Source organism: Simochromis diagramma, unplaced genomic scaffold (assembly GCF_900408965.1).
Source record: "Simochromis diagramma unplaced genomic scaffold, fSimDia1.1 OVJJ01000602.1, whole genome shotgun sequence".
In the NCBI taxonomy this organism is placed as follows: domain Eukaryota; kingdom Metazoa; phylum Chordata; class Actinopteri; order Cichliformes; family Cichlidae; genus Simochromis; species Simochromis diagramma.
Genome location: NW_024387040.1, coordinates 5,055,925 through 5,081,122, shown reverse-complemented (window position 1 = coordinate 5,081,122; position 25,198 = coordinate 5,055,925). Strand labels below are relative to the sequence as shown.

General features: G+C 41.3%; 3 protein-coding genes across 4 annotated transcripts; 1 reads left to right on the top strand and 2 right to left on the bottom strand.

Moving 5' to 3' along the window:
* Positions 1-93: 93 nt before the first annotated feature.
* On the bottom strand, positions 94-4,121 carry tagln3b (transgelin 3b). The gene is made up of 5 exons (XM_040043710.1): positions 3,459-4,121; positions 2,418-2,649; positions 1,445-1,619; positions 1,257-1,359; positions 94-1,167 (listed from the first exon to the last, which is right to left on the bottom strand). Exons 2-5 carry the CDS (start codon positions 2,595-2,597, stop codon positions 1,026-1,028), a joined length of 600 nt encoding a protein of 199 aa, XP_039899644.1. The 5' UTR covers positions 2,598-2,649; positions 3,459-4,121; the 3' UTR covers positions 94-1,025.
* Positions 4,122-4,685: 564 nt separating this feature from the next.
* On the bottom strand, positions 4,686-9,186 carry abhd10b (abhydrolase domain containing 10, depalmitoylase b). The gene is given in 6 exon segments (XM_040043709.1): positions 4,686-5,295; positions 5,297-5,476; positions 5,567-5,704; positions 7,495-7,606; positions 8,443-8,629; positions 9,052-9,186. Coding segments are annotated over 6 exon segments (873 nt in total). The 5' UTR covers positions 9,146-9,186; the 3' UTR covers positions 4,686-5,133.
* Positions 9,187-10,145: 959 nt separating this feature from the next.
* ythdf3 (YTH N(6)-methyladenosine RNA binding protein 3) lies at positions 10,146-17,020 on the top strand. 2 transcript variants are annotated; one of them, XM_040043706.1, is made up of 6 exons: positions 10,146-10,337; positions 10,436-10,678; positions 11,112-11,136; positions 11,339-11,418; positions 11,531-13,207; positions 15,966-17,020. In XM_040043706.1, exons 2-6 carry the CDS (start codon positions 10,655-10,657, stop codon positions 15,987-15,989), a joined length of 1,830 nt encoding a protein of 609 aa, XP_039899640.1. In that variant the 5' UTR covers positions 10,146-10,337; positions 10,436-10,654; the 3' UTR covers positions 15,990-17,020. The 2 variants fall into 2 exon arrangements, with proteins under 2 accessions (XP_039899640.1, XP_039899641.1); XM_040043707.1 differs by lacking the exon at positions 11,112-11,136 and having other exon boundaries at positions 10,146-10,678.
* The last annotated feature ends 8,178 nt before the right edge of the window (positions 17,021-25,198 follow it).

Below are 25,198 nucleotides of genomic sequence, written 5' to 3'. Positions count from 1 at the left end.
AACCAAGATAACGGGGGAAAGAAAAATTCACCCAACACCCTGAGTACACAGCAGTTGCTCAACTTTTGCTTTGTAAAAACTGACACAAATACCTCTTATCATACTGTACTTTATTTTTATTTTCTTTTAAATAATTCTTCTTACAGGCTTCCAGATATAAATATATTTTAAAAATATAATACACATAAAAGGGCACATTCAAGCAGTGTAATCAACTGGCATCAGAGATGAAAAGTCCACTGTTGTACATGTTGGCTACTGCACATTTACTTGCTTGTTGCGCACAAAAGAGACACAGTACAATATGTAATCTAACAAACAAATAACAAGGGCATGGCTCAGAATGAATGACTCTCATTTATAATTTGAGGCCAGTATATCAGGACCCAGTCTTTGTAGTCCCATAACCAGGCACCACGTGAGGTTGATTTGGTTACAGAGGATACTGCAACAAGTCTTCAGACAAGATAGCAGAGACATCGTCAGTCATTAAGTTCCATTAGGTTTAAGGCTAAATAATTACAGGGTAACAGTAGCCATCCTAAAACAAGCAAAGAAATGTAATGTGTCGATAATTAAAAATGCATAGCATACGGCATGCTCTAAGAGTGGCTTACAGTACTTCCGTAAATATATGTACAACTCTGATGACTTGCATTGTATAGAGATTTTATTTAAACACTTTGCAAGACTAAACCGATGCTGAAACACTGAGTTCCACGTAAAGTAAACATCTGGACCTGAAAAGTAACCAAATGGAGTTAAGAGTGATAGTTAGGAAACAGCACGTGAGAACCTGGGAGAGAGGAAGGGAAGGAGAGTCCAAAGAAGGAGAGCTACAGCATCTGACATCATTTTTTTTCAAAGTGTGAATAAAACACTGTCTGGCAAAAGCAGCACTTTCAGGGAAACTGAGGTTAACGTGGCAGGTGCTACGAAGCTTAGGAAGGTTTTTGGGGCTACAATATTTGTGGTGTTAGGAGAGAGTAAGGTCTGGAAGCAGAACAGCAAGGGTAGTAATGGGTCTACATGATCTGACGGTGCATGCCATAGCCTGTCATACCAGACTGGGAAGCCCCACGGTTGCTGCCCATTTGGAGGCCAATTAAACTCTGTCCTTGGCGTAGCTGCTCGTCGGTGAATTCTCTTCGGTACCCCTGGGCTTTCCTGAATAGAAACAGCAATATGGTTACAGGATTAGCTGTGCAGTTGTGAAGATATTGAGCTCTTTTTGTTTTGTTTCACTGCGTATCCACCTGTGGAACCAGTCTCTATCTCCTCTGTATTGACCGTCGTCTTTGGTGACAGCCAAACTCCCCAGAGCCATTAGGGTCCTTTGGACTGCCGCCATGTCTTTTCCTGTAGCCAGATTGTAAACATTTTGTAAATCATCTGGTGACTATTAAATAGAGTAAACATGACTGCATCAGAAGATAGAGTTTACCCTCCCAGAGATCTACAGTTTGAAAGACGTCAGTGGTTGTGACTCCATAAGCTTCTGCGGCTTGCAGGAACTGGGAGATCTTCTCCATTTGTTTAAAGGCCATCTGAGTCTCTGGGATCTTTTTGATGGGTTCCTTCCCCCTCGGATAAAGGCTGTTGATGAGTCTACAGAGAATCTGGGACAAAAGAGGTCAGGAATCTGTATTGACTGTCATCAACCAACATACTGACCATACCATACTAATGACTCATGGTTCTTAAAGGAATAGCTCACCCAAAGACATTGTCATTTGACACGCCTAATCTAATATGGACATTTTTATTCTGGGTTGTGGGCTTATCTTCCCTTTCCAATTTGTACTTTAGTAACAGCTTAATTTCGAGAAGAAGTGTGGTCTCTGGAGAGGAAGAGCGTCTTCTAATTCACAAAAAGTCGGAGTCACTTTGCTGTGAACATGCAATGGCCTCTGATTGCATTACACTCTTATCTCTAGAGTTAATTATTAGGTCATAAATTGATGTATCTGCGTCATATGATTGTTTTCTCTGAGTGTTTTTTTTAGCATTAGTCAGCTAAAGAGCATGGCAAAAGACAGCAAAGTGAAGGGTGCACTGGTAAGCATCTTCACTGTGAAGATAGAGGAGTTTTTAAATCAGAGGCTTACAGAGATCAGTATAGCCATAATAGTTAGCAATTTTCAAATTGCCGTTTGCTATCAGTGACTTATCAATAACACAAAACACAAGTATTCTTTTAACAACCTAATTGCAACTTAGCCAATAGTACATAAAGAAATTCTAATAAAAAGAGAATATTAATATATTTATACTTTATATTTTTAGTATATAAAAAATATAAAAACTTTTTTTTTAGACTTTTGCCAACCTTGGGCTCTTTAAATCTCACAGAGCTATCCTAAATTATTTAAGGCTAGCTTCTATTTCAAGCAGAAAACTATGCCGCAGACACTCACTGTTCCATCCATCAGCCATTTCTGGAAGTTCTGCTTTCCCGGCTGTGGTTTCTCCAGGTTTCCTCCACACTGTGCAATTATCCAATCGACCAACCTTTGCTCCAGGTCAGGATCATACTTCTGCTCAATCTTCTCCTGCACCTCTCGACTCAGTCCGTAACTGGGCCCTCTGTTTGCCATTGTGGGTCTCCCAGGAATCTAGTATATATTTTCTATGCAGTGTGCAATTTGCCTGAAGAGAACAAACGATTTCATCATCAATCATTACACCAGTGCAATCTTCTCATGTTATATTTTATGTTACCATTTTGTCTGATCTAAATCAATTTTCCATATTGGTTACAATATTCTTTTAAATAAAACAAAATGTTAATGTTTAGATAAAAGCCACATCAGCACACGTCTCGCTTCCCATCCATCGGTCCACCCAGAGACATCTTTGGAGCCTCTAGCACAGAATGGGTGTGGTCCTCTCACTGCCGCCCAGAACAGGGACAAGCCCTCTTATTGCTATGGCAACGATGAATCCCGTTTCCGGCACACCGAGCGCAAAGATGCGCTGTACTTGATGTCCGTTCAAGTATAACCTCCGCGCAGGCAACATGACGCAAATTAAATAATCAAATGTATTTTCACGAAAAGTTTATATCCTTTTTTTTTTTTTCATTTTTAAAAGGGAGCTTCCAACAATATACAGAAGTTCACGTTGCGCTATTTTTAGCTGCAATAGAGTTTAATTTAATTACGTCAGTCCCCTTTTACGCATAAGCGTTTTGGGAATACATCACCTGCCGTTCACTGCATCGTTCACAAAGTGCGCAGTAAACTTAAATGTAATGCATGAAACATAAAGTCCCGTTACCTGATAACACCATGCCACATTGCTACGCATTCTGCAGCTTGTTAAAACAGAAAGGGAGCCGTCCAAAGCTCACATGGCAGCCGTGACGCCGCATTGTTTGCATATATGCATTATATGCTGCAAAAGTCATGCACTCACAGCGTTTTTATCGAGGGGGTGAAAAGCAATGATGCACTTACTACTGAGGACAGCAGGGAGAAAGGTCAGATTCGTCCCGTATCCGATGCGTTAATTCCGCTGAGCTAAAGCTGAGCTGAGGATGCTGAAGTGCTGAAGCATCCGTGCTGATGGCACGAGGCTGGACCTCACTTTGTCCGGGAGGAGCGAGCCACTGGTTTTATATGGCAGCTCCCCCGGGAGGTGTCCCCAGAGTCACTCTCAGCACAGACTGCGACGTGACTGCGCTCCAGGATAGTGGTCACTGTAGTGCACGCTCAGCTCATTCGGCATTGAACGGATCCTCGTCAAAGCAGAGGCACATGATGGTGTCAAATCAAATCTTTGAACTACCGCCTGCGACTTTAAGGCAATAGTAGATGGAGATCACAGCAAACAAGATAATCCTCTTTTATTTCATCATAGCTGATCAGTTGGCAGCTACACTGACTTGCTCAACAACAGTTGTCTATGTTGTTTTCTTTAAAGTGCTGGTCTACCTCCTGGGTTTCTGCACAGTACAGAGACTGTTTGATTTCAGCACTGGGACCCATTCATTATAGCTAATTGAATTTGAGCTTTATCTTGGATGAGCACCGTGGTTCAACTTGGACAGTGTTCTTTTTTACTTGATCCAGCTACACGCTAACATAACTAAAATATGGGACACTTCTGTCCAAGCAGGAGCAACACAGTAAATGTAATTTATTAATACAGTCACAAGCTGACATCTGAGTTTAGTTTAAGCATGCCAGATGACTGGATACCCAGCTCAGCCATAAGTTAAAGGTCACTGCTGCAGTTATGTGGACCTGAGAGCTCCCAAGTTGGTTTCACTCCATTGAGCATAGAGCACCCAGTGGCCAGTTACATGTTAATAATCAACAGCTCAGCGGCTCCTTTCAGCAGGCCGGAGTTATGTAACAGAAATGTTGTGCAAATACAAAGAAACCAAAAACTCTTGGTTTCTGCTCACACTGACAATTTACATTGTACAAGTATCACTATACTCTTAACCCTACTTAGTAATGGTGCTGATATACGTTTGGGTGTGACTTTTTGTATTTTCCCCAGTTAGACAAATATATAGATAAAAATCCTGACTCTGAATAGACTATATTTTCCAACTAACATCTCCCAGTGGAATTTATTCTGAATGCACCTGAATGCAGCTTTCAGTTGCTCTTTGTCACCACATAATGTTGCTTGTGTCATCTGTGTGTGCACTTTCACAGACTTGAGACCTGCACTCTAGTGTGCAAAGGTTTTATTAGCCAAAACGGGTGAAAAGTGATTAAAAAGGCACAGGAAAACTGTGTTTCTAAGTAAAGATGGAAGAGGGAAGGAGGGGAAGAGACAGCCAAACAGTAAGAACAACGGCAGAGACAGCAGCAATGGCAGACCTAAGAACGGCTTACCAAACGTAACACTTGATACAATAACCTGGAGCACATACAAATGCAACCTGAAGATACAAGGGAACAGCTAGCAGGAGGGCTCCCTTACAATATAGTTTTCAATTTTCCAACATGTTGACATGATGAAGTACGGGATGAAAAACATAGATGGATAAAAGGTCATATTTGGCGGTGCAACATGCCGTTGTTTGGTAATATCCTTGAGGGTTGACTTCCCAGTTAACAAAGTCATTATCTTTTAATCTTAGGAACATCTCTGGCTCACTTTCCTATTCCTTACTCAGACCATAGTGGTCAGCTTATCGATGAGATCGTCAATGGTGTAGACCATAAGCTTGATGTCGTCCTTGTCAGACATGCGGTGTTGGCCATGTCGTCGGAGGATGACGTCCACGTCGGAGCTGAGGACACGCTCTGCAACCTGCATGGAGATGTGCCAAGGGGACGTCCTCGTCTTTGAGCCCATGAATGAGCCGCACGGGGCAGGTGATGGGGATGGGACTCTGGAGAACACAGTGATTTTCTGCCTCACGCAAAAAGTCCATGTTAAACTTGTAAACACCCTCCTCCATGTGTTTGGTGGGTATAGTCCACTCCCCCTTGGCCTCAAACTCCTTGCGTGTCTGCATTTGAACACAGAAATATCACACTTAGATGAGAAAATATTTAAAACAAAAAAGAATTACACATGTTATTGTATTTTATATTCTCACCTCCAGCGGAAGAGAGTTGAACGCTGTGACAACATGATCAGCGGCAGTGGAGATGCCCACAAGCGCAGCTGTCTTCTCTGGTCTGGCAATGGCTGCCAGCAGCATAAGCCAACCACCTATACTGGAACCAACCAGTATCTACAAGATGGCAAAAACACCACAAATTAAATATAGCTCAACTGATAGTTGGGAAAAAAAAACACAAAAAAAACCCCCAAACAAACAAAAAAAACAAAACAAACTTGGATACCTCACTTCAAACATTTTTAAGAAACCACACATTCATGCAGTAGAACGGTTGAAAACAAAAGCTGTGGTATAAATGTGGCAACAGTGCCATCTTCTGGTGAATGAGGGGGGAAGCAACACTGGAGGTATAATTTAGAAAGGTTTTACATCTGTCATTGATTCGCTCATGAACCCAGTTTAGTTACTGCAAATGAGAATTTTAAATGCACCCATTGAGGTGTCACTAAACCTGCTCCCAGCCCCGTTTTGCCTTTACTTGTTAGCTTTGGATTCACTGTGCAGAATAACGTTAAGTGCTGAGTTTGACACTAGAAGGCTATTTTCAGATTCATCTGGTAAAAGGGGAGATTTTCTCTGCGTCCACCTTCAACAACAGCAGAATTTCAGGACATTACAAGTAGCTGTGGCTACTGCCAGCTATGGCTGAGTATGCAGCTTACACGTAAATGTAGAGATTTGAAGCCTCCAGCACACAGACTCTAGGGAAGGGTTTTCAATGCAGCAGCAGAAATGCCGTGCTCAGCAACTGACCTTACGAATATTTTTGTATTCTTTAGGTTTTGAATTGGGGAAGATTTTGCATGTCATGTGCATATGTCAACTTATTTTAGGTATTTTGTTGTGTGTATTTTGTATGCGTTTTATCAGTCTACAATCATGTGAAAAAAAAATAAAGCTTTCACTGGAGTCCTGTACTGCTTAATTATATCCTCTTGCGGAGCCACACACTGCTCCCATCACTTCTGCTATGTTTCTGTTGCCCTCTGACCACCTGCAGGTCCAATCAGCTTCTGTATCATACCGTCTCAAGCTTTATTTTAAGGATCATTGGTAATCAGACATAAACCCAGCACTGTCACTGAAAGACCCCACAACTTCCCAGCCTAAAATGAGACTCATCCTCATTTAAAAAAAACAAAACCAAAAAAAAACATTTACAGGATTGTGCACCGTCAATGGAGTCAGTGGGTCAAATTTTCAACACATCTGTAGCTCAACAATATCCTTACTTAGCACGCTGGGTCTCCTGCGACTCCCTCCTCTCCCCCAAAATGTAGTTTACGCTGCAGGAGACTCAGTGCGCATCACAAATGTGCATGTGCATAAGTATAGAAGTGGGACTACTACTATACTACCACAATACTTTGCTCACGACATGACATTATTTGTCTATTTAATATTTTTGCAATATGCTGAATACTAGAATAAAATAATCACCTCCTTTTATCAATATTTGTTTTATCCCACAAGATAAAATTATCTTTATTTATTTATTTTATTTTTGCAGCAAAATGAGATTGGCAAGCATACCTGCATTTCTGGTAAAACCTACTATAAATGTTGCCAGAAGACAGACTGACTCTGGTAATTGCCAACTTCAAATACACTGAAACATGTGATGATGCATTACTTACCTGTAGGTTATTAAAAACAACATAGTTGCAATTTAACAAATTGAAGAAATGATTGAAGCTCTATTGCATTTAGGTCCTTATTTTCAAGGTTTCATATATTTGTTTGTCTGATATTACTGGTCTAATGAAAACCTTTGAGGATTATTCTCAGGAACCTGATAATCTTAATGCAGGACCAATGACCAAGCCTGCCGTTCAAAATTTACATAACTTGACTGATTACCTCCTCTAACTAGCAATGGAATTAGCCAAGGAAATATTTACCTGTGGCCCCTCTACCAACTCATCCAACACAAAAAGGACATCTTTTTTCCAGGTACCAATAGTTCCTTCTGACAGCACACCTCCTGAGGCTCCATGTCCTGTGTAATCAAACCTGGAAAACCACAAATAGCACAAAGTGGGTGAATATCTGAAGCTAAAACGATGGCAAGTCATACAAGGCTACAGACAAGTTTATGTGGACCTAACAAGCCTCTTATTGTTCAGAACTGGAGCCACTTGATTAACCAGGAACTTCAGACTTCACACGATGAAAGGTGGCGGTATTTTTAGGATAATTAAATTATTCATCAATTCATTCCTCCGTGCTTTAACAGACAACTATTCATTTTTCTTTCCATCATATAACTCTAACTCACTTTTTTTCTTCCTGACATTTGTTCTACTGTAACAAGTGAATTTCCCCAGTGTGGGATTAATTAAATCTATCAATTAATCTATATATATTTCCATATAGCTATAATACTTTGGGTTTTCAGTTTACTTACTAGATCTTCTTTTGGTTTCAGCTAATATAAAAGATGCATCCCAGCAAAAAAAAAAATCTCAGTTACAGTATATTCAAAAGGTATATAGAAATTGATATTGTGTGCAAACAAAAACACCGTATAGCAACAGCATATTTTTAATACTCTCCTACATATAGAGGTGTTTTCCTCTATTAACTTCAACATTAACAAGCACATTAAAAGACAACACAACTGTACTTATTGGTCACTTGATTCTTGTTTGCAGATCAAATTTCTCTATTTTTAATTCTATATCAGTTGGATGATGGGTTTCCCCCCAATTCATTTATTTCATTTGTGCCTCTTGCAGTCCTATAGCTCGCTTTGGATTGACTGTGTTTAGCTTTAGTTTTTAAACTTGATTTAATGTCATGCTCAGCATCGGGCTTCTCTCTCTGGGTGATATGTTTGGATAACTTACCTGAGGTATGAGTGTCCCAGTGACCTACAGAACTCTTCCAGCGCCTCAGCTTTCTGTCCATTCATGTTGGAGCCATAACCTGGGAGGAAAACCACACCTGGGCTCTTTCCCTTCACTCTTCTGTAGGCCAGCTTTGGGAGATCTGGTCGTGAAGCATACTGAACCGAAGATTTGTGCCTCCTGGGTTCTGTTTCACAGAACATTAGTTTTGTTATTTATTGACATTGAATATTATTTATTGATACTGAATTTGTTACATTAATGACTCCCTGTACAGAATTCTCGCTCAGTTTTGCGAACTTTGCTGGACACATGTCATGCCCCGCGTAGGATAAAGCTCATCTCGATGCAAGAGCATCGCTGGAACATACCAGCGATTTACTCAAGCGAGGGTAATTAGCTTTCTAAGCATTTTAGAAATGCTACAGAATTTGACCAAAAATGGCGCAAAAGCATTCCGAGCGTTAACATTTCGCCGTTCATGTCCTAAAATATTTTTAGGACGACGCAGTCTGTGCGAGCCACACCCCCTCCGACGTGTTTAAATACCTCTGTAAGACACACGAACGTTACCAAGTGTTCCTGCCATAAGAGGACACCTCAACAAACCTTCCAGACGCTTTGAAGACAGAGCTGTGAGCCCCCCATTGCTTAAAATCTGCGAAAGTCCTCTGCGGCAAGACCTCAGCGCGACGGCTGCCATACTGCTCCGAGACCACTGAGGAAATATCGCGAGAGTTGGAGCCGCGAGTCTCGTTTCAAGCCACACAACAGTTGTAGTTCAAAGTAGATGTACATTGCGTCCTGTACTACATTCCTTTACTTCAGTGGAAATATACTGCCTTAGCAATAAAAGCCACGCATTAAACTTGCACTAAAAGTATAATGAAGAAAGAAAATGTAGACATTTACACATTTGGGTGGGTAGCGGGTACCTCAAAAGGCTATTAAAGTGGAATACTTGAGAAAATGTCACCTGCACCAGTGCAGTAAAGCTTCTTTATCTTGGCAATCACGAAAAAAAAAATCTTTAAAATGAAGTTTGTTATTATTTCTCTAAAACAAGCATACTGTAACCAAAAGCCCCTTTTGGTCACTCTTTAATTCTTAAGTGCATTCACTGAACTGACAGCAACACTCAGACTTAGTAATACTAGCTCAAAAACGCATTAAGTTGTTAAAAAAAAAAGACTAAATAGATAATAATAATAATCATCAGTGTGCAGATTATCAAACCTGTAGTGCACACATGTATTCAACTTAATAACTACAGAAAAATAGAAAACAAAAAAGCACACACAAAAACAAACAGTGAGGTCTCTTTACATACAACTATGTATTATATTACGTATATATTTAAGAAAAAGATCACACATTAAATAAGCAACGCAAATCAAGTAAATCAAAATAGCTGTTGTGAGCAATACTGCCTTTATTTATGAGTAAATATCATCTTTCATGTTGTAGTTTTATAGTGTTTTTTTAAGTGTTTGTGCAGTGTCATGTATCATGTTTGATTTATTTTAATATCTTTAATATTAAATAATATAACAGAAGACACATGCCAAAAAAGAAAATATAACATAAAAATAACAGAATACTATGAAAACTAGTAAATGTACTACTTATTAACGTTTCTATGCGGGTTTCACGCATGCATCCAGTGCTCGGGGTTAGCAGATGCGCGCTAAGCTACAATCAGTGCCTATTTTACTGTGGGTAGGGGTAACAGAGGGGGTGACACTGCTACGGACATGGTAGCCGAGAAGTTGTTGTGACCGTCATGTGAAGTGTCAGTTTGTAACATGACTCAGAGCGTCACAGGCGGAAGGTCACGGAGCAGCAGAACGGAACGGAAGCGGGAGTAAAAAGCCTATCCGCCATTGTGGAATATGGTAAGGGATATTCCAGTAAGGCACTAGTCAGTTTGGGCTTGACTGATAAACACCATCTGTGGCAGGATCGGACACGTTAACTGACGCCTTCTCCGCAGACACAAAGTCGCCGTTTGTAACAGCCAAAAGCAGCGAATCGACGTCAGGATCTGAGCACGGCAGGAGGAAAGGAAAAGGGAAAAAACGCCGCCTTGTAACGTTAACAGAGTGACTGGACAACCGAAGAGACGAGCCAGCAAAGCACCAAAGTGCAGAGAGGGAGAGAGAGGAAGCCGTGGACAGTCTCACAAACAGCCATCAGTTTCGGTTCCTGGAGGATGTCTGCGACCACCGTCGATCAGGTTCGTGTGTCGGAAGCGGAACGGTGCTACGGATTTAGCGGTGCTGCGGAATGAAACTTTGCCGACAACAGTTTGATCTGGCTCGGCAAACAGGCTCCAAAGTCTTTGATGTGTGATAGCTATTAGCTGTAATGTAGGCCGACTGTACTACTAATCAACTCTAGCTGTAGCCGGGTGGGTTTGCCAATGCGGCACCGTTTACTGGATGTCAGAGCGTTTGACATCCGGTCAATAATACGAAGCAACCTGTAAATGTTAGCATCCGGGCTGATGCTTCAGCCTGAGGTTGACTGGATCGTCGACTTATATATTTATTTATGTAGGGATACAGCCTGCTCTGTCAGTGTGCGTGTGTTTCTTGTTTTCTGTCGTGATCTGATACTAGTCTCATTTCTCATTTTTTTTTTTTTTTTTTTATGTATTTTTTCCTCAGAGACCTAAAGGACAAGGAAATAAAGGTAAGGCTTTATACTGTGGCGTTTCCAGTGTGGCACTGCAGGCTGTTTTCATGTCCAATTAGCTACCATGCTATTCAAAACTGCAGCTTATTTATGTTAGCCTTGTTTACTTTAGCTGCTGAAAACCTGTGAGTAAAATGTTTCTGATTACATCTTTCTTTCTGAATTTCTCGTATTGAATGTCCCTTGTTTCTGATCTTAGTGCAAAACGGATCAATGCATCAAAAGGATGGTGTAAATGATGATGATTTTGAGCCTTACCTAAGCAGCCAGACAAATCAGGTAAGGAGGCACACGAGTACCATGTATTATGGACAAATGACTTGCACACAGAATTTTCTTGCTTGTTTGTTGTCACTCTGTATAACCTGTGACTTTTTTTTTGGCCACACAGAGTAACAGCTATCCACCAATGTCTGATCCCTACATGCCCAGCTACTATGCTCCATCCATTGGTTTCCCTTACTCTCTGGGGGAGGCTGCTTGGTCCACAGCAGGAGACCCACCTATGCCCTACTTAACTACCTATGGACAGATGAGCAATGGCGAGCCACACTTCATCCCTGATGGTGTTTTCAGTCAACCGGGTGCCCTGGGAAACACCCCTCCCTTCCTTGGGCAGCACGGCTTCAACTTTTTTCCGGGCAATGCAGACTTTTCCACCTGGGGTACTAGTGTCTCTCAGGGCCAGTCCACACAGAGCTCAGTCTACAGCAATAGCTATGGGTACGCCCCGAGCTCGCTGGGTCGAGCCATCACGGACGGACAGGCGGGCTTTGGAAGCGACACCCAGCTCAGTAAGGTCCCGGTGCTGAGCAGCATTGAGCAGGGTATGACGGGGCTAAAGCTGGGTACAGACATGGTGGCAGCTGTCACCAAAACTGTGGGCTCACCTTTAGGAGGCACAGCAGGTATGAGCAGCATGTCGGCCAGCAACCTCCCTCCGTCTGTCAGCTCCTCTGCACCTAAACCCGCTTCCTGGGCAGCTATTGCCAAGAAGCCGGCCAAACCACAACCCAAGGTCAAACCCAAAGCCAACATGGGGATAGGGGGAGGTGCCGCTATTCCCCCACCCCCTATAAAGCACAATATGAACATTGGTACTTGGGATGATAAGGGCTCTCTGAACAAGCCCCCATTAGCTCAGACTATGATGCCCCCCCAGCCTCTGGTGCAGCAGCCTCTCCTTGGTCAGCCACAGCCCTTACTGCAGAACCCTTTACCTCCACAGCCTCAGCACCAGCACCAGCCCCAACACCAACACCAACACCAACACCAACACCAACCCTTCCAACTCCAGTCTCTCCAGTCCCCTCAACACCCCCAGCCTCTGCCCCCTGGTCCTCCACACCTGCACCTTCCTTCCCAACCCCCTCAGCCTCTTCATCAGCAACCACCCCAACAACCTGGCCCACCCCCTAACCGCTGGGTGGCTCCGAGGAACCGTGGCGAGGGCTTTGGTCTTTGTGTTGGAATCCCACCGAGTGCCTCCCCTTGCTCTGGAGAAGTGCACCCAGTGCTGGAGAAACTTCGTGCCCTCAACAACTACAACCCCAAAGACTTTGACTGGAACTTGAAAAATGGGCGCGTTTTCATTATCAAGAGCTATTCAGAAGATGACATCCACCGCTCAATCAAGTACTCTATCTGGTGCAGTACAGAACATGGCAACAAGCGCCTGGATGGTGCTTACCGCTCCCTGGGCAACAAGGGGCCCCTGTACTTGTTGTTCAGTGTCAACGGCAGTGGGCACTTTTGTGGCGTAGCTGAAATGCGCTCACCGGTGGACTACAATGCCTATGCAGGCGTCTGGTCTCAGGATAAGTGGAAGGGCAAGTTTGAGGTAAAGTGGATTTTCATCAAAGACGTGCCCAACAACCAGCTGCGTCACATCCGGCTGGAGAACAATGACAACAAGCCAGTGACCAACTCCAGGGACACTCAGGAAGTGCCTCTGGAGAAGGCCAAACAAGTGCTTAAAGTTATCGCCACTTACAAGCATACCACCTCAATCTTTGATGACTTTGCACATTATGAGAAACGTCAGGAAGAGGAGGAGGCTCTGAGGAAGGTGAGATAATACATGCTTTAAGAGCCCTGTCCTCTGTAAATATCTTGTTTGCATGTGCCAAGGTAGTTCAGTTTTATCGCCCTTTAATTCAAAGGGAGGCTAACTTTCACACAGTCACTGCTGCAGGCTGTTGTCAGACTGTAATCAGCTGATCTTGTTCCACCTGCTCAGAGGTTGTAACATCCTGTTGCTGAATGAACAGTCTGCTGTAAATGGAAGTTCCCAGAGGCCTGTCAGCAGATTGACATGGCACCATTACTCATAAGCAGGCTCAAGAAATCACTGATTTCTCATCAGCCATCTCATGCTGCTGAGATTGCGACGATCTGCCCAAATGGAGCTGGATGCATTAAGTTTTCCTGAAATAGTCTAGATTCCTGGCATTCCTTCTGCCAGACAAAGGCAGACGCAGGCTCCGATCTTCCTTTGAACACAGAGCCCCTGCTCTCCACTGGCTCCTCATGCTTTATTAGCCTTTACCAACATAAGCTCCTGGCCTACAAACTGTCTGCAAATTGCCACGGCACAGTCGGCGCAGTTTGCCAGGAATATGTATTCTAAAAATGCACGGTGAGATTGTAAGTAAAAACGAGCACAGAATAAGCTTCTCATTGGGGAAACTAAAATATGTTACCGTGGTAATAACAGTGGTGTACCACAAATGTAGTGAAACTCCGTGGGAGGCTGCTGCTGTGGAAAAACATCAGCCAAAAAGGCAAACAACATGGTATCACTGATAGCTCTCTGCTGCATCCATTCTTAGATTCACCGGTATGCTAATCTAATGCGTTTAGAAACCTACCCCATCCCACGACCCACTCCCTTCTTTTCCACCTACTCCCCCACTACTGGTGCTCTATTGATGCTGTATTGGCTGCTCACAGCTGACCTTGTTAATATGCGCTGGGTTACTTTCTCATAAATATTTCAAGTCAGTGTTTTCAGGCTTCTGAAAACAACCTGTCAGTAGAAAGCCAGTTTCATCCTGCGCCGTTCTGCTTTTTGTATCCCTAACCTCCTACATGACAGGATCGGCCGAGTGAGGGCTCCGCCTCCTAAGGCTGACAAGGTTAATTGTTCTCTGTTGTTTGGCCAATCCTTCCTGAACTTTGAGAGGTGTCAAAGCAGCACAGCTACCTGCACAAAAAACACCTTCGCAGAGTGTTTTCTTTAGAAGTAACTTTGGATCTAAATGTTGTTACAGGATTTGATTAGCATAACTAATTTGGTGATTAATACTCAGAGGGAAGCTCCTTCTTTCCTGTGGTGTGGATGCTCATAACATGATGGGATGAATTCCACTCAGCTGTAATACATGTAATACATTCCCCAGTCTTAGCTGATTGTTAAGGTGGAAAACCCTTTTTCTTACTACTTTTTACTAAGAAATGAATTACACGCTTTTTTAAAATTAATGTGACCCCTTTTCATGCAGCGATATAGACCTATAAGTCAAGTCTAGACTACATTTCGTGAAGCTTTCTGTGCTAAGAGCTCCTCTACTGGGGATAGAGTTACTCTGGGGCCTGGGTCTCTGTGGTTTTCCCAGAGCACTGATATGGACACCTACAGTGAGGTCACTACTCCGACTGAAAACTGGAGAAAACCATCAGCCTCTGGGGGTTATTTTGACTCCAATGCCCCACTCGCATTTTACCTATTTTAGTGTGTCTTTACCAACTCTTCTAAATCTGCGACACACCCTTGTGTATTTGTTTGTCATTACTCATGTTTTGTTGAGTATGGCTGTCTGGAACTTGGCTTTAGAGTTATTACTACAAGCTGAGTGTCGTTGCTTCAGTCTCATGCCAGTATAAACATATCTCGTTATTTGGTTAGTGCATACCTTAGGTCTTCTAAAGTCATTTTCTCTGTGTTTGTCTTACAGAGGACACTCACTCGCTTGCTGTCTCACTTATTTTCCCACCAAACACCAAAAAGCTCAAGGCGTTTCTTACTTCAGTGACTGATTACTTTGCCTGCCAGTGTATTTTAAATAAATCAGCATGCCAACTATAAATCACTAAACAGCAGTATGTGCTTTTTAGCCCTGTTTATAGAAGATTTTGTTTTGTTTTTAAATTAACCATTTTTTTTGTATCTTTCAGGATTTTTCTGGTGTCTTTAAGTGAAGCTGTGCTTGTATTTGTATGGTTTATACTGGATTTAACACAGTATATATACATCGTTTTAGTATTCTGCCACTAACCTTTAAATATTTGGAACAGGAAGCCAAACTGCATAACCACTATACTCTTAAACACATGCGCTCTGGTAATTATTCTGTGGCGATTTTCTAACACACATTATAAAGAATTACTTAAACTCTTAATTCATAAGTCAAGTATTGCTTATATATGTAGAATTCATATGAATTTGTATGTGAAGAAATGAGATTTGCTGACATGTTCAAAGGCAGTCCTTTGATACGTGCCTTCTAAAAACTGTATTTTATTGTATTTTAATCTCTGACAATCGTGACTATTAGTCTTTTGACAGACCTATAGGGCTTGACGTGTAAGTGTTACTGAGTGTAATCCCAACTTGTTTGTGCACAGGAGTGCATCTACATGTTGACAATATAGATGATTTTGGCTTCAATATATCTTTATTCCATTACAAAAAAGGAATGTTGCACTTTTTAGGTGGTTTTTGTTTTTTTTAATAATTATTTTTTCTCCCTTGCTGCCCCAATTCTGGTACAATCCACTGATGATCTCTTTCTGTTTTTGTTGTTCTTTTTTTTTTCTTTTGCTAGGAGCGCAATAGAAATAAACCGTAACCTTCAAGCAAGCTGTCTGCTAGAACTGCAACACTAACGATGTAGGACCTTAAATCAAATTTGCCTAACGACAAGGAGGAAAGGCTTTCGCAATCTTTCCGCTGAAGATGACAATGTATCTGAACACTTGAACATGACCATAGTTGGACTCATCTGTATCCGTTGACTGGTGCATCAAACCCCGTGTTCCTGTCTCACAAGAAAAAGAACGTAACCCACAATGAAAAACTCTGTCTTTAAAGCACTTTCGAGTCCTCAGCAGCCTCTACCAATACCCTTAACTCTCTAACTTTGTTCTTCTTCTTTGATTTTGTTTGTGAGCAACTAACTGACTAACCCGAGTAGTCAGATGATTTCACCAAGCTTATTTGTCCTTTTTTTTTTGTTTTAAATGCCTCAAATGTTTGGGATATTGGTGAGCTTCATCAGGCCCGGAAGACAATTAAATATGATATGTATAAATTAGTCTTGTACTTGAATCTGTATTCAGCCATCTGATCCTCATCAGACAGAGGCTGGCATTGACAGGTGGGATGAAATAATTGAGAAGCAGCCACAATCATGCCAATCATAGGATGTATCCTCCATCTACCTGTTTCCATCCTTTCTGCATTTGTTTCTGTGTACCAAAAGATAACAATAATGCAGCAGGCTGGCAAGTGCTGGCTAGTGCACATCTTTGGGTTTTTTTGCCACCCACCCCCTTTTTTCCTTGTGATTCTGTCATTCTGAAGTGCATTTGTCTGAGGAGAAAGCTGCTGCTGCTGCTGCGGTAGAACTATCGGCGGCCTTCGCTGGCCCCATGGTTGACTGTCTTAGCTCTGATGTTGGTGTACTCTACCGTACCTCAGGCCCAATCCGACTGTCTGTCCTCAACAACTCTTAGCACTTTTGGGAGAACCTCCACATCAACACCTGCTGGACTTGACAGAGATTCCTCCAAAAAGGCAAGACATCATCTGCAAGGATGTGACAGTTTTCTCCTCTAGGTAACTCACTAGCTAAATAAAAATTACTCATGTTTAGCGAAATCACTGCTTTTTGTGTCTTTTCTTATATTTGCCTCAACATGTGTACACACTGTGTTCTGCCTTTATAAATAATGTTTTTTTTTTTTTCAGTATTTAATGCATTCAATAATCTTAAAAAAAATCCACAAAAGCCCCTTACAATAAACAAGTACAGTAGCAGAAATTCTCCTTTCCGCATCATTCCCGCTTATTCTTCAAAGAGGTCGGACAATATGATTAAATTAACAGCCAAGGGATGTCTGGATATTTATGAGGGATGCACGAGGCAAGAACCCTGTCTAAACCGTGTCAGTTAAGATCACACAACACATGCACAGTCTAAGAACCAACACTGGAATGTATGAGATTGGCTTCATTGTAAACCAGGTGCTACAGGCTGCTCAGAAAGGTGTTCCAATCAACACTTGATACACCCAAAAGAAAAAAAAACCTTCAAAACACTAAAGGGAAATGCATGTAGAAAACAAATAACAGATAAAATACTTTACTACTCAACTATGAGTTCAAACTTTGAAAGCACCAGCATTCAGTTAGTGCAACATGAAACCAAACACTGAAGATAAGCTCATGATCTCATTTACTTGTGATAATGCTAAAAGGTCAATGAACCAAATGCATTTACTTCTGCTTTGCCCACCCAAAGTTACTTAACACTGTGGGTGCAAATATTTAGTTTTTTACTCCACATTTAAGATATAAAAAAGACTTAGCAAAACTAAGAATGACAACCGAAAAATTACAACAAGCTTAACAAACACAGGCAGATTAAAACCCTTTGTTATTCTGTCCAAAACAGTCAGTTTGTGGTTAGTGCACCTTGTCATAGTTTGAGTGTTTGTGGCTTGTTTATAGCTATACTAGAGAGACGTTTCAATTCAGTTTAGTTCAATTAAATTTTATTTATACAGTGCCAAATCAAATAAATGGTAAATGACCTGTATTTGTATAGTGCTTCACTAGTCCCTAAGGACCCCAAAGCACTTTACACAACCAGTCATCCACCCATTCACCCATTGGTGATAGCAAGCTACATTGTAGCCACAGCCACCCTGGGGCGCACTGACAGAGGCGAGGCTGCCGGACACTGGCGCCACCGAGCCCTCTGACCACCACCAGTGGGCAACGGGTGAAGTGTCTTGCCCAAGGACACAACGACTGAGACTGTCCAAGCCAGGGCTCGAACCGGCAACCTTCTGATTACAAGGCGAACGCCCAACTCTTGAGCCACGATTGCCCCCAAATCACAACAACAGTCGCCTCAAGGCGCTATATATTGTAAGATAGACCCTACAATTATACGTAGAGAGAAAAACCCAACAATCATACGACCCCCTATGAGCAAGCACTTTGGCGACAGTGAGAAAGGAAAAACTCCCTTTTAACAGGAAGAGATCTCAGACAGAACCAGGCCCAGGGAGGGACAGCCTTCTGCCGCGACCGGTTGGGGTGCAGGGTTGGGGTGTATGCAGTAGTTGTGTATTAATTATTTTTTCTTCTTTTCTCACTCAAGAACCGAACTATAACAGCTAACTCTGACTTGACCAACCATGAAAGTAAAATTATAATAAGTATATTTATCTTCGGTATGTTTAGTAATTTGGAGTATTAATGCTTTTACAATTTACCTCAAAAGGGATTTTGCATGTAGGATTTGTACTTTTACATGGTTGTTTTAGTTTTTCCTCCACTGCATGCAGCATTTACCCTGTCAATATTAACCAGGCACTGTGAACTACAGAAATGAACTTTTCAGGTCTGAAAAGTCCCAGTTTCAACAACACAAACATGCTGGTAGATTCATGCTGTGCTACAAGAAACAAGGTGATGCACTCATTATGAATGGTTACAGCACAGATCAGTGAGGGCTGCAGCAAACCTGACATCAATTCCATTTCACAGCTTTGGGATGAACTCGAGACTACATCTTGCATGACGTCCAGTGGTAGAAAAAGTGCTCAGAATTTTTACTTTAATTGAAGTATTAACACTACACTGTAGAAATATACTGTTGCTTGTCATGCATTAAATGTTTGACTTCAATAGAAGCCACAAACTGTGATCCAAATGCTACTGAAATGTACTCGCCTTTACATCCACAGTGACTAAACAAAACAAAACACAGCAACCCCAAAATACAATTATAACTCGTCAGCAATAATGCTAATGGTAAAAATTATTTATTTATTAACCTTTATTTTACCAGGAAAAGTCCCATTGAGATTAAAAACCTCTTTTTCAAGGGAGTCCTGGCCAAGAGGCGACAACATGTTAAAATTACAAAGTTACATACATGTTATAAGTAACAATTACATTTTAAAAAACATTTTTCTCTGGCTCTCTCAATTAAAGGAATTCCTACATAAGTTCACCTCTTCAACATCTGTCAGTACTACCTGGACCATGTATTATTCCCTACATGCCTATATGTTATCAATGCAAACAATGGCATTAACAAACAAAGTTTTAAATAGTTCTATATAGCAGTGTTATTGCTGTGACCTCCAGATCCATCTATTGATCTTGAAGGAGAAGTCAAATGTGACATATTTTAAGTCTTTATTTGATACGTTCTGTATGTTTCCAGCGTACACCACACTCTAAGTTATGAGGGTTTTGTCAGTTTTCGACGAATAAATCAATAAGTTGACCTTAAAGACTTTGGTGGATGTGAGCCAAATTTTAATGGATTGTCAGCATCAGAGTATCGGTGGACATTTGGGAAACCTTGCACCTGCATGTTAACAGATATAAACATACATTCTTTTTTGACTCTTTGATATGAAAATATGAACTATGCAGAATTAAGCTGCAGCTTTATCTTGGGGCCAATGCTTTCCTTTATCTGATGGCTTAAGTTTAACTGCGTTTACTATAATTGATGAAATGAAACTGTCACAAAAAGATGTTAGTGTTTCTTTCAATGTCCTGTCCACTAGAGTGCGCCATCACATCACATTCTTCCAAATGTTCCCCCTGCTCTGCTACCAAGGCATACTACAAAGCCTTTCCTGTAAGCAGCAAAGCCCTCTTTCTTCTCAAGCCCTCCTACTCCTACAGACACAATTATACCAGGATGAGAAGCACTTGTTGTGCTTCCACTGCTTTTTGGAGCAATTAATGGCTGCTCACCAAGCTGTGCAGTGAGAGGTGGGGTAGAGAGGAGCGAGAGAAAGAGGATGCAAGCGGGGAGTGAGAAAAATCCCCCTTTATGTTTGTCAAGGAGGAAGAAAGGGCTGTAATTATAACATTGTAGGCTTTGGATTGCAACTTCTCTCCTCTGTGTGTTAATTTGTGCCCCCATCAGGTCTTTGCAGGCAGCTTTTGAAAAGACCACACTCTTCCTGCCTCCATTTGTCTGTGAACACAACAGACAAACTAAGCGGGAAACTCGTTATTTATTCGCCTCACAATGCCCTCACAATTACTACTTGGGTGTGATGGTGCACAAAATTCTTAAATATGCAGAAACCACGAATTTAATTAGAGACCTCTGATGTGTTGTTGATGTAACCTTGCTCATTTAACTGATGAAAAGTGCAGCAAAACCACCTCTTTCTCCGCTGTTTTGTGAATACCACACATCTGTAGCTTTTAAATAAGTAGGATTAAACAGAGAAACATATGCACTGCAGACCCACTCCTCTTTTGGTTCTGTTTCAATGGCTTGTCATGTTGTACTTATCTTTTAAGGAGTCAAAGTAGCTGGTTAATGACTTCGTCACCCTGCAGTTAATTTGCTCCTATCCACAGTGGTCAAAGCTGTTCCAATAAAATGCCAGGCAAGGTTTCTATTTATTTATTTATTTTTCTTTTTTCAAACTATCAAAATGTCCTTCTGGAGAGAGATTCTGTCGAGTGAAGATGAGAGAGAAGAAGCAGCATCCACTGCTCAGAGAGCTGAAATGCCTTTGAAGTTTCAGTCACACTGAAGGCTCATCAACACATGGCTCAAGGCAAGGTTAGGGCAAGTCTCAGGGTTGGCACTTCCTCGATGTTTTGAAGTTTTTCATACTCTGGGCCAAGGCATGTCACTCAATACGTCCTCACAGAACATTAGTCCAATTGATGACTATGTTAACTGACAAGCAGTTGATCAGAGGAGCTTGAAATCATTCTTTATACATATTTAGATGCTACCAGTTAAAAGTGGCGTAATGCGAGAGCATCAACAATTGCAAATGTCAGCGGCGTCCCATTCAAAGCCGTGCCGAAGTTTCAAGGTGTTACTCAGCAAGCCAAGTGAAATAATCAGCAGAGTTTTATTTCCCATTTGAAAAAGCAGGGTTTTGACTGACAGTAATGTCTAAGTATTCTGCCTGCCCTTTCCCAAGGTGTCTCTGTTGCCATGGTTATATCATTATCAGAGAACTGAAAGTAGAGACTGAGCATTTTGCCGAACACAATGATATAATGTAGATGTGAGCTGAAAAGACTTTATTACCGCTCACAATGAAAAAATAGACATGAGTCATTTGCAGTCTAATAGTTCCTCAATATTTTTTTTGTAATTGAGTTAATGCAGGTGTTGAATAGGGTCAATAATTATTAAGGAAATTACATTTTGATATGAAAAGATCTGATATATCACGTTTCGTATAGACTTGTTATACCTGTACATGTACTTGGAGCAAGGAATAAAAATTCAAAGGCAAGTTATGCAATGCATTGTGGTTAGTGTTATTATCTCTCATGTCCACAGGGAGGCACCATCCATAACAAGGACAAACAGATTTAAATCTACCTCTACAAGATGCACCTGACTTTGATATGCCCCTCTGCCCTTTTAGATATTGCTAAATGACGCTGCTATTAAATGTACCTCACTCGACAGTGTGTTTTGGTCAAAGTGTGGCTTTTACTGCACAAAATGATGAATGTTTAGACACTATAGGAGCATTCAATGGTCCTTTTTCATGTCAGACCTTTTGGCTTTCATAGAAATACAAAAACAGTATTGCATTTAGTTGATCCAAATCTACCTGGTCCTGTGTGAAAAAGTAACTGCCCCCTAAATCTAATAAAAACGAATGCCAGCCAACTGCAATTAAGCATTTGTGATAACTGGAAAGAGTTTTTCACATCACTGTGTGAGGAATTCTGGCCCACTCTTGCAAAATTGTTTTAATTCAGCCACACTGGAGGGTTTAACTACGTCACTTCAAAACCTTTCTTTTGTTTTTGTTTTGAGACATTTAAAGGTGGACTTGCTGATGTATTCAGATCATTGTCCTACTGCTTAACCCAAGCGAGCTCGAGCTATAGGACATGAATTCTCCTTCAGGATTTTCTAGTATAAAGCGGACTTTGTGGTTCCATCAATTATGGCAAGTTGTCCAGGTCCATAAGCAGCAAAGCAGCCGAAGACCATCACACTACCACCACCATGTTTGACTGTTACTATGATGTTCTTTTTATGAATGCTGTGCTAGTTTTAATGCCAGATGTAATGACACTCAAACCTTCCAAAAAGCTCAGCTTTTGTCTGGCCAATCCACAGAATATTTTCCAAAATATATGTGGAATACGACTTTGAATACATCATCATCTACAGTACATAATATCATTAAAAATATGTTAGAATCTGAACTAATCTCTGTGCACAATGCATAGGACTAAAACTGTAATTGGATTTCTGTTAGCATTAAAACCAGACACGATTCTGCCCTGGAAAATAACTGTTTAACATGTGATGTTTTCTATATTCTATTGTGAATCGTTTTTTGTGAGATTTCCAGGTCACTGCATTCTGTTTTTATTTACATTTGACGCAGTGTCACGAAATTTTAGGAATTGGTGCTTTAAGTAATTTAAACTTAGGCTGGCTGGCTTAAAAACTTTAACACAGCAAAACTAGCAAGATGGAGAGAAGTTCTGTGAGGGAAGATGAAAACAGGAAATAAAAAGGAAGAAAAAACCCCAGTGAATTCCCTGTTCTCCGTAAACCCATCTGACCCTTTGATTTTTCAGACTTTGCTGATTTGAAAGGTTTTTCACATTGACACCAGAGTGAATGAAAAGGAATATTAGATGAGCTCATTAATTTGTGGGTGGTATTGCTGATGATATTTTGTGCATGCTGACCTTAAATGATAAATGCACAAGAAATGCAATGAAATATATGATTCTGTGAAATATGTTCTGAAGAAATGTAGTTTATATGCACTTGATTCAACAAATAATGTAAATACCCAGGAAAATCAGCTAAATATTTAATCTTGGCAGCTTATAAGCCATCTGACAATATGGTGTACAGCAGGAAGAAATAATTAGGTATAGGCTAGTGGGAGGTTTAAGATACCGCAGCTTGTCAGACAGCCTTCAAAAGGATAACGACCTAACAGTGGCAAAAGTTTTTCATGGAAATCAGACGACATGAAGAAATCAAGAAACAGCAACCCACTGTGGGCGAGACAACGGAACCCCTAAAATTTGCAGAAAGATGCAAATGTGAATATGCTGAAATTCATTACAGATAAACAAAAGCAAAAAATGCACATGGCAATGGCAAAAAGGAGTTCTGTAAAAGGACAAACAACTATAGACACCAACCAGATGTAGAAAGTGCATATATGATTGAGTGAAACCAAAGAACCAGGAACACTAAGTAAATGCTGAATTTGAAACGTTAACCAGCCTTTAATCAGGACACTGCTTCAGACATGGGAGCCATTTCAGATACTGTTTAAAAGCACAATGTTAAGAGCATGGCATTGGTGCAATGTGAGCTATAACCATCTAAAGGTAAATGGACAGTTCAAATGAATAGAATAGAATAGAACAGAATAGAATACAAGACAGCAAAGTACATGTAGTCTGGCTTGACAGAAATCAAGGGACTGCAGTTATGTGTCAAGTTGACAGTATTCAGAAAATGAGGTTGACATCAAACAGCTATACACCACGGTCTTCACAGGCCTCGAATGCCTGCAGGGGGAGTGTAGAATTGAGTTGAGGAAAGGAGCTCAGCGCTTTGTTAATGCCACGTCAGGTGCCACTATTGTTGATTGACAAGGTTAAGGAGGAACTAGAGTGGAGAATATGGGCCCGAAAGCCCAGAAATTGGTCCACAGGTAAGGTTCTAGCATGATTAAACCACCTAAATCAATGTTCCAGTAAAGATCTGTCCAGAAATGACAGATACAGATGCTGTTAGGATGAGAAGGAAAAACACGTCACACAGATGACCCTCCTTATCTTTTGGTCACCTTGTAAAAAAACATCACAACAGTCAACACCAATTGTTTTGGTTGAAAAAGTCATATTCCTAGTTTGAGGCACTGGTTCATAATGCACAGAAGCAAAACCAAAGTCATGGCAATCATGGACATGTTCAGGAGATTTAAAGTCATTTAAAACCAAGTTCATACAGTTGATTACAGATCTACGGAGCCCCTCTGATGACATGGTCCAAAAAATAAATAAATTGTGGCCACAAAATACTACTTCGTGCCCTCGAAATAGACAGAACTGGGTATGGGGGTGCATGCAGCAGCTTAAACAGAGAGGCAAGGGTTACAATAGATGCTTCCTCATTTGAAAATGGAGGTAGTTACCACACAGGTCCATCAGCAGGCCTGACTCAGATGAGGATGACACAGGACATAGGTGTTATCTACTAATTACTAAGAACCTGCTGTAAGCATGATGGGTAATCAGAAAGCCTTTCCACCTGAGCTTAATCGCCAGGACCTTATAGAGGGTTAAAACTTGTCATCCCTGCCAGTATACAAGAGGAAATGTGCAACAGCATTCATTAAGGTCTCCAGGGTATTATTTTTAGAGCTTTGCCCATTCAACTGGAGAAACCAAACATGTCAAGCAAAAAGTGGAGAACCATTTAATATGTGCAATGTCAGATCACAAAGCACCAGAGCTACTGCTGATGAATCCATAATCTGGTGGACCTTGGCAGTGTGTTACAGTGGATCTTTTCCAGCATACTAGTGTAACGCACTTGATGGTATGACTCCAACCTTTAGGCACCAGCTGGTCCATCTCCCTCATGATCATGGCCTTTTCAGCAGAAGCTTCGGCGCACTGCATTTTCCACTTTTTTTTGCCTCACGTTTGGTCGAATCTGGCCACCATATGGACTGCTGTGCTCTGGCAATATATGTTGTCATGCCATGGTGAGCTTCATAAATCTTTAACCACGAGAGAGATGGACCAGCTGGTGCC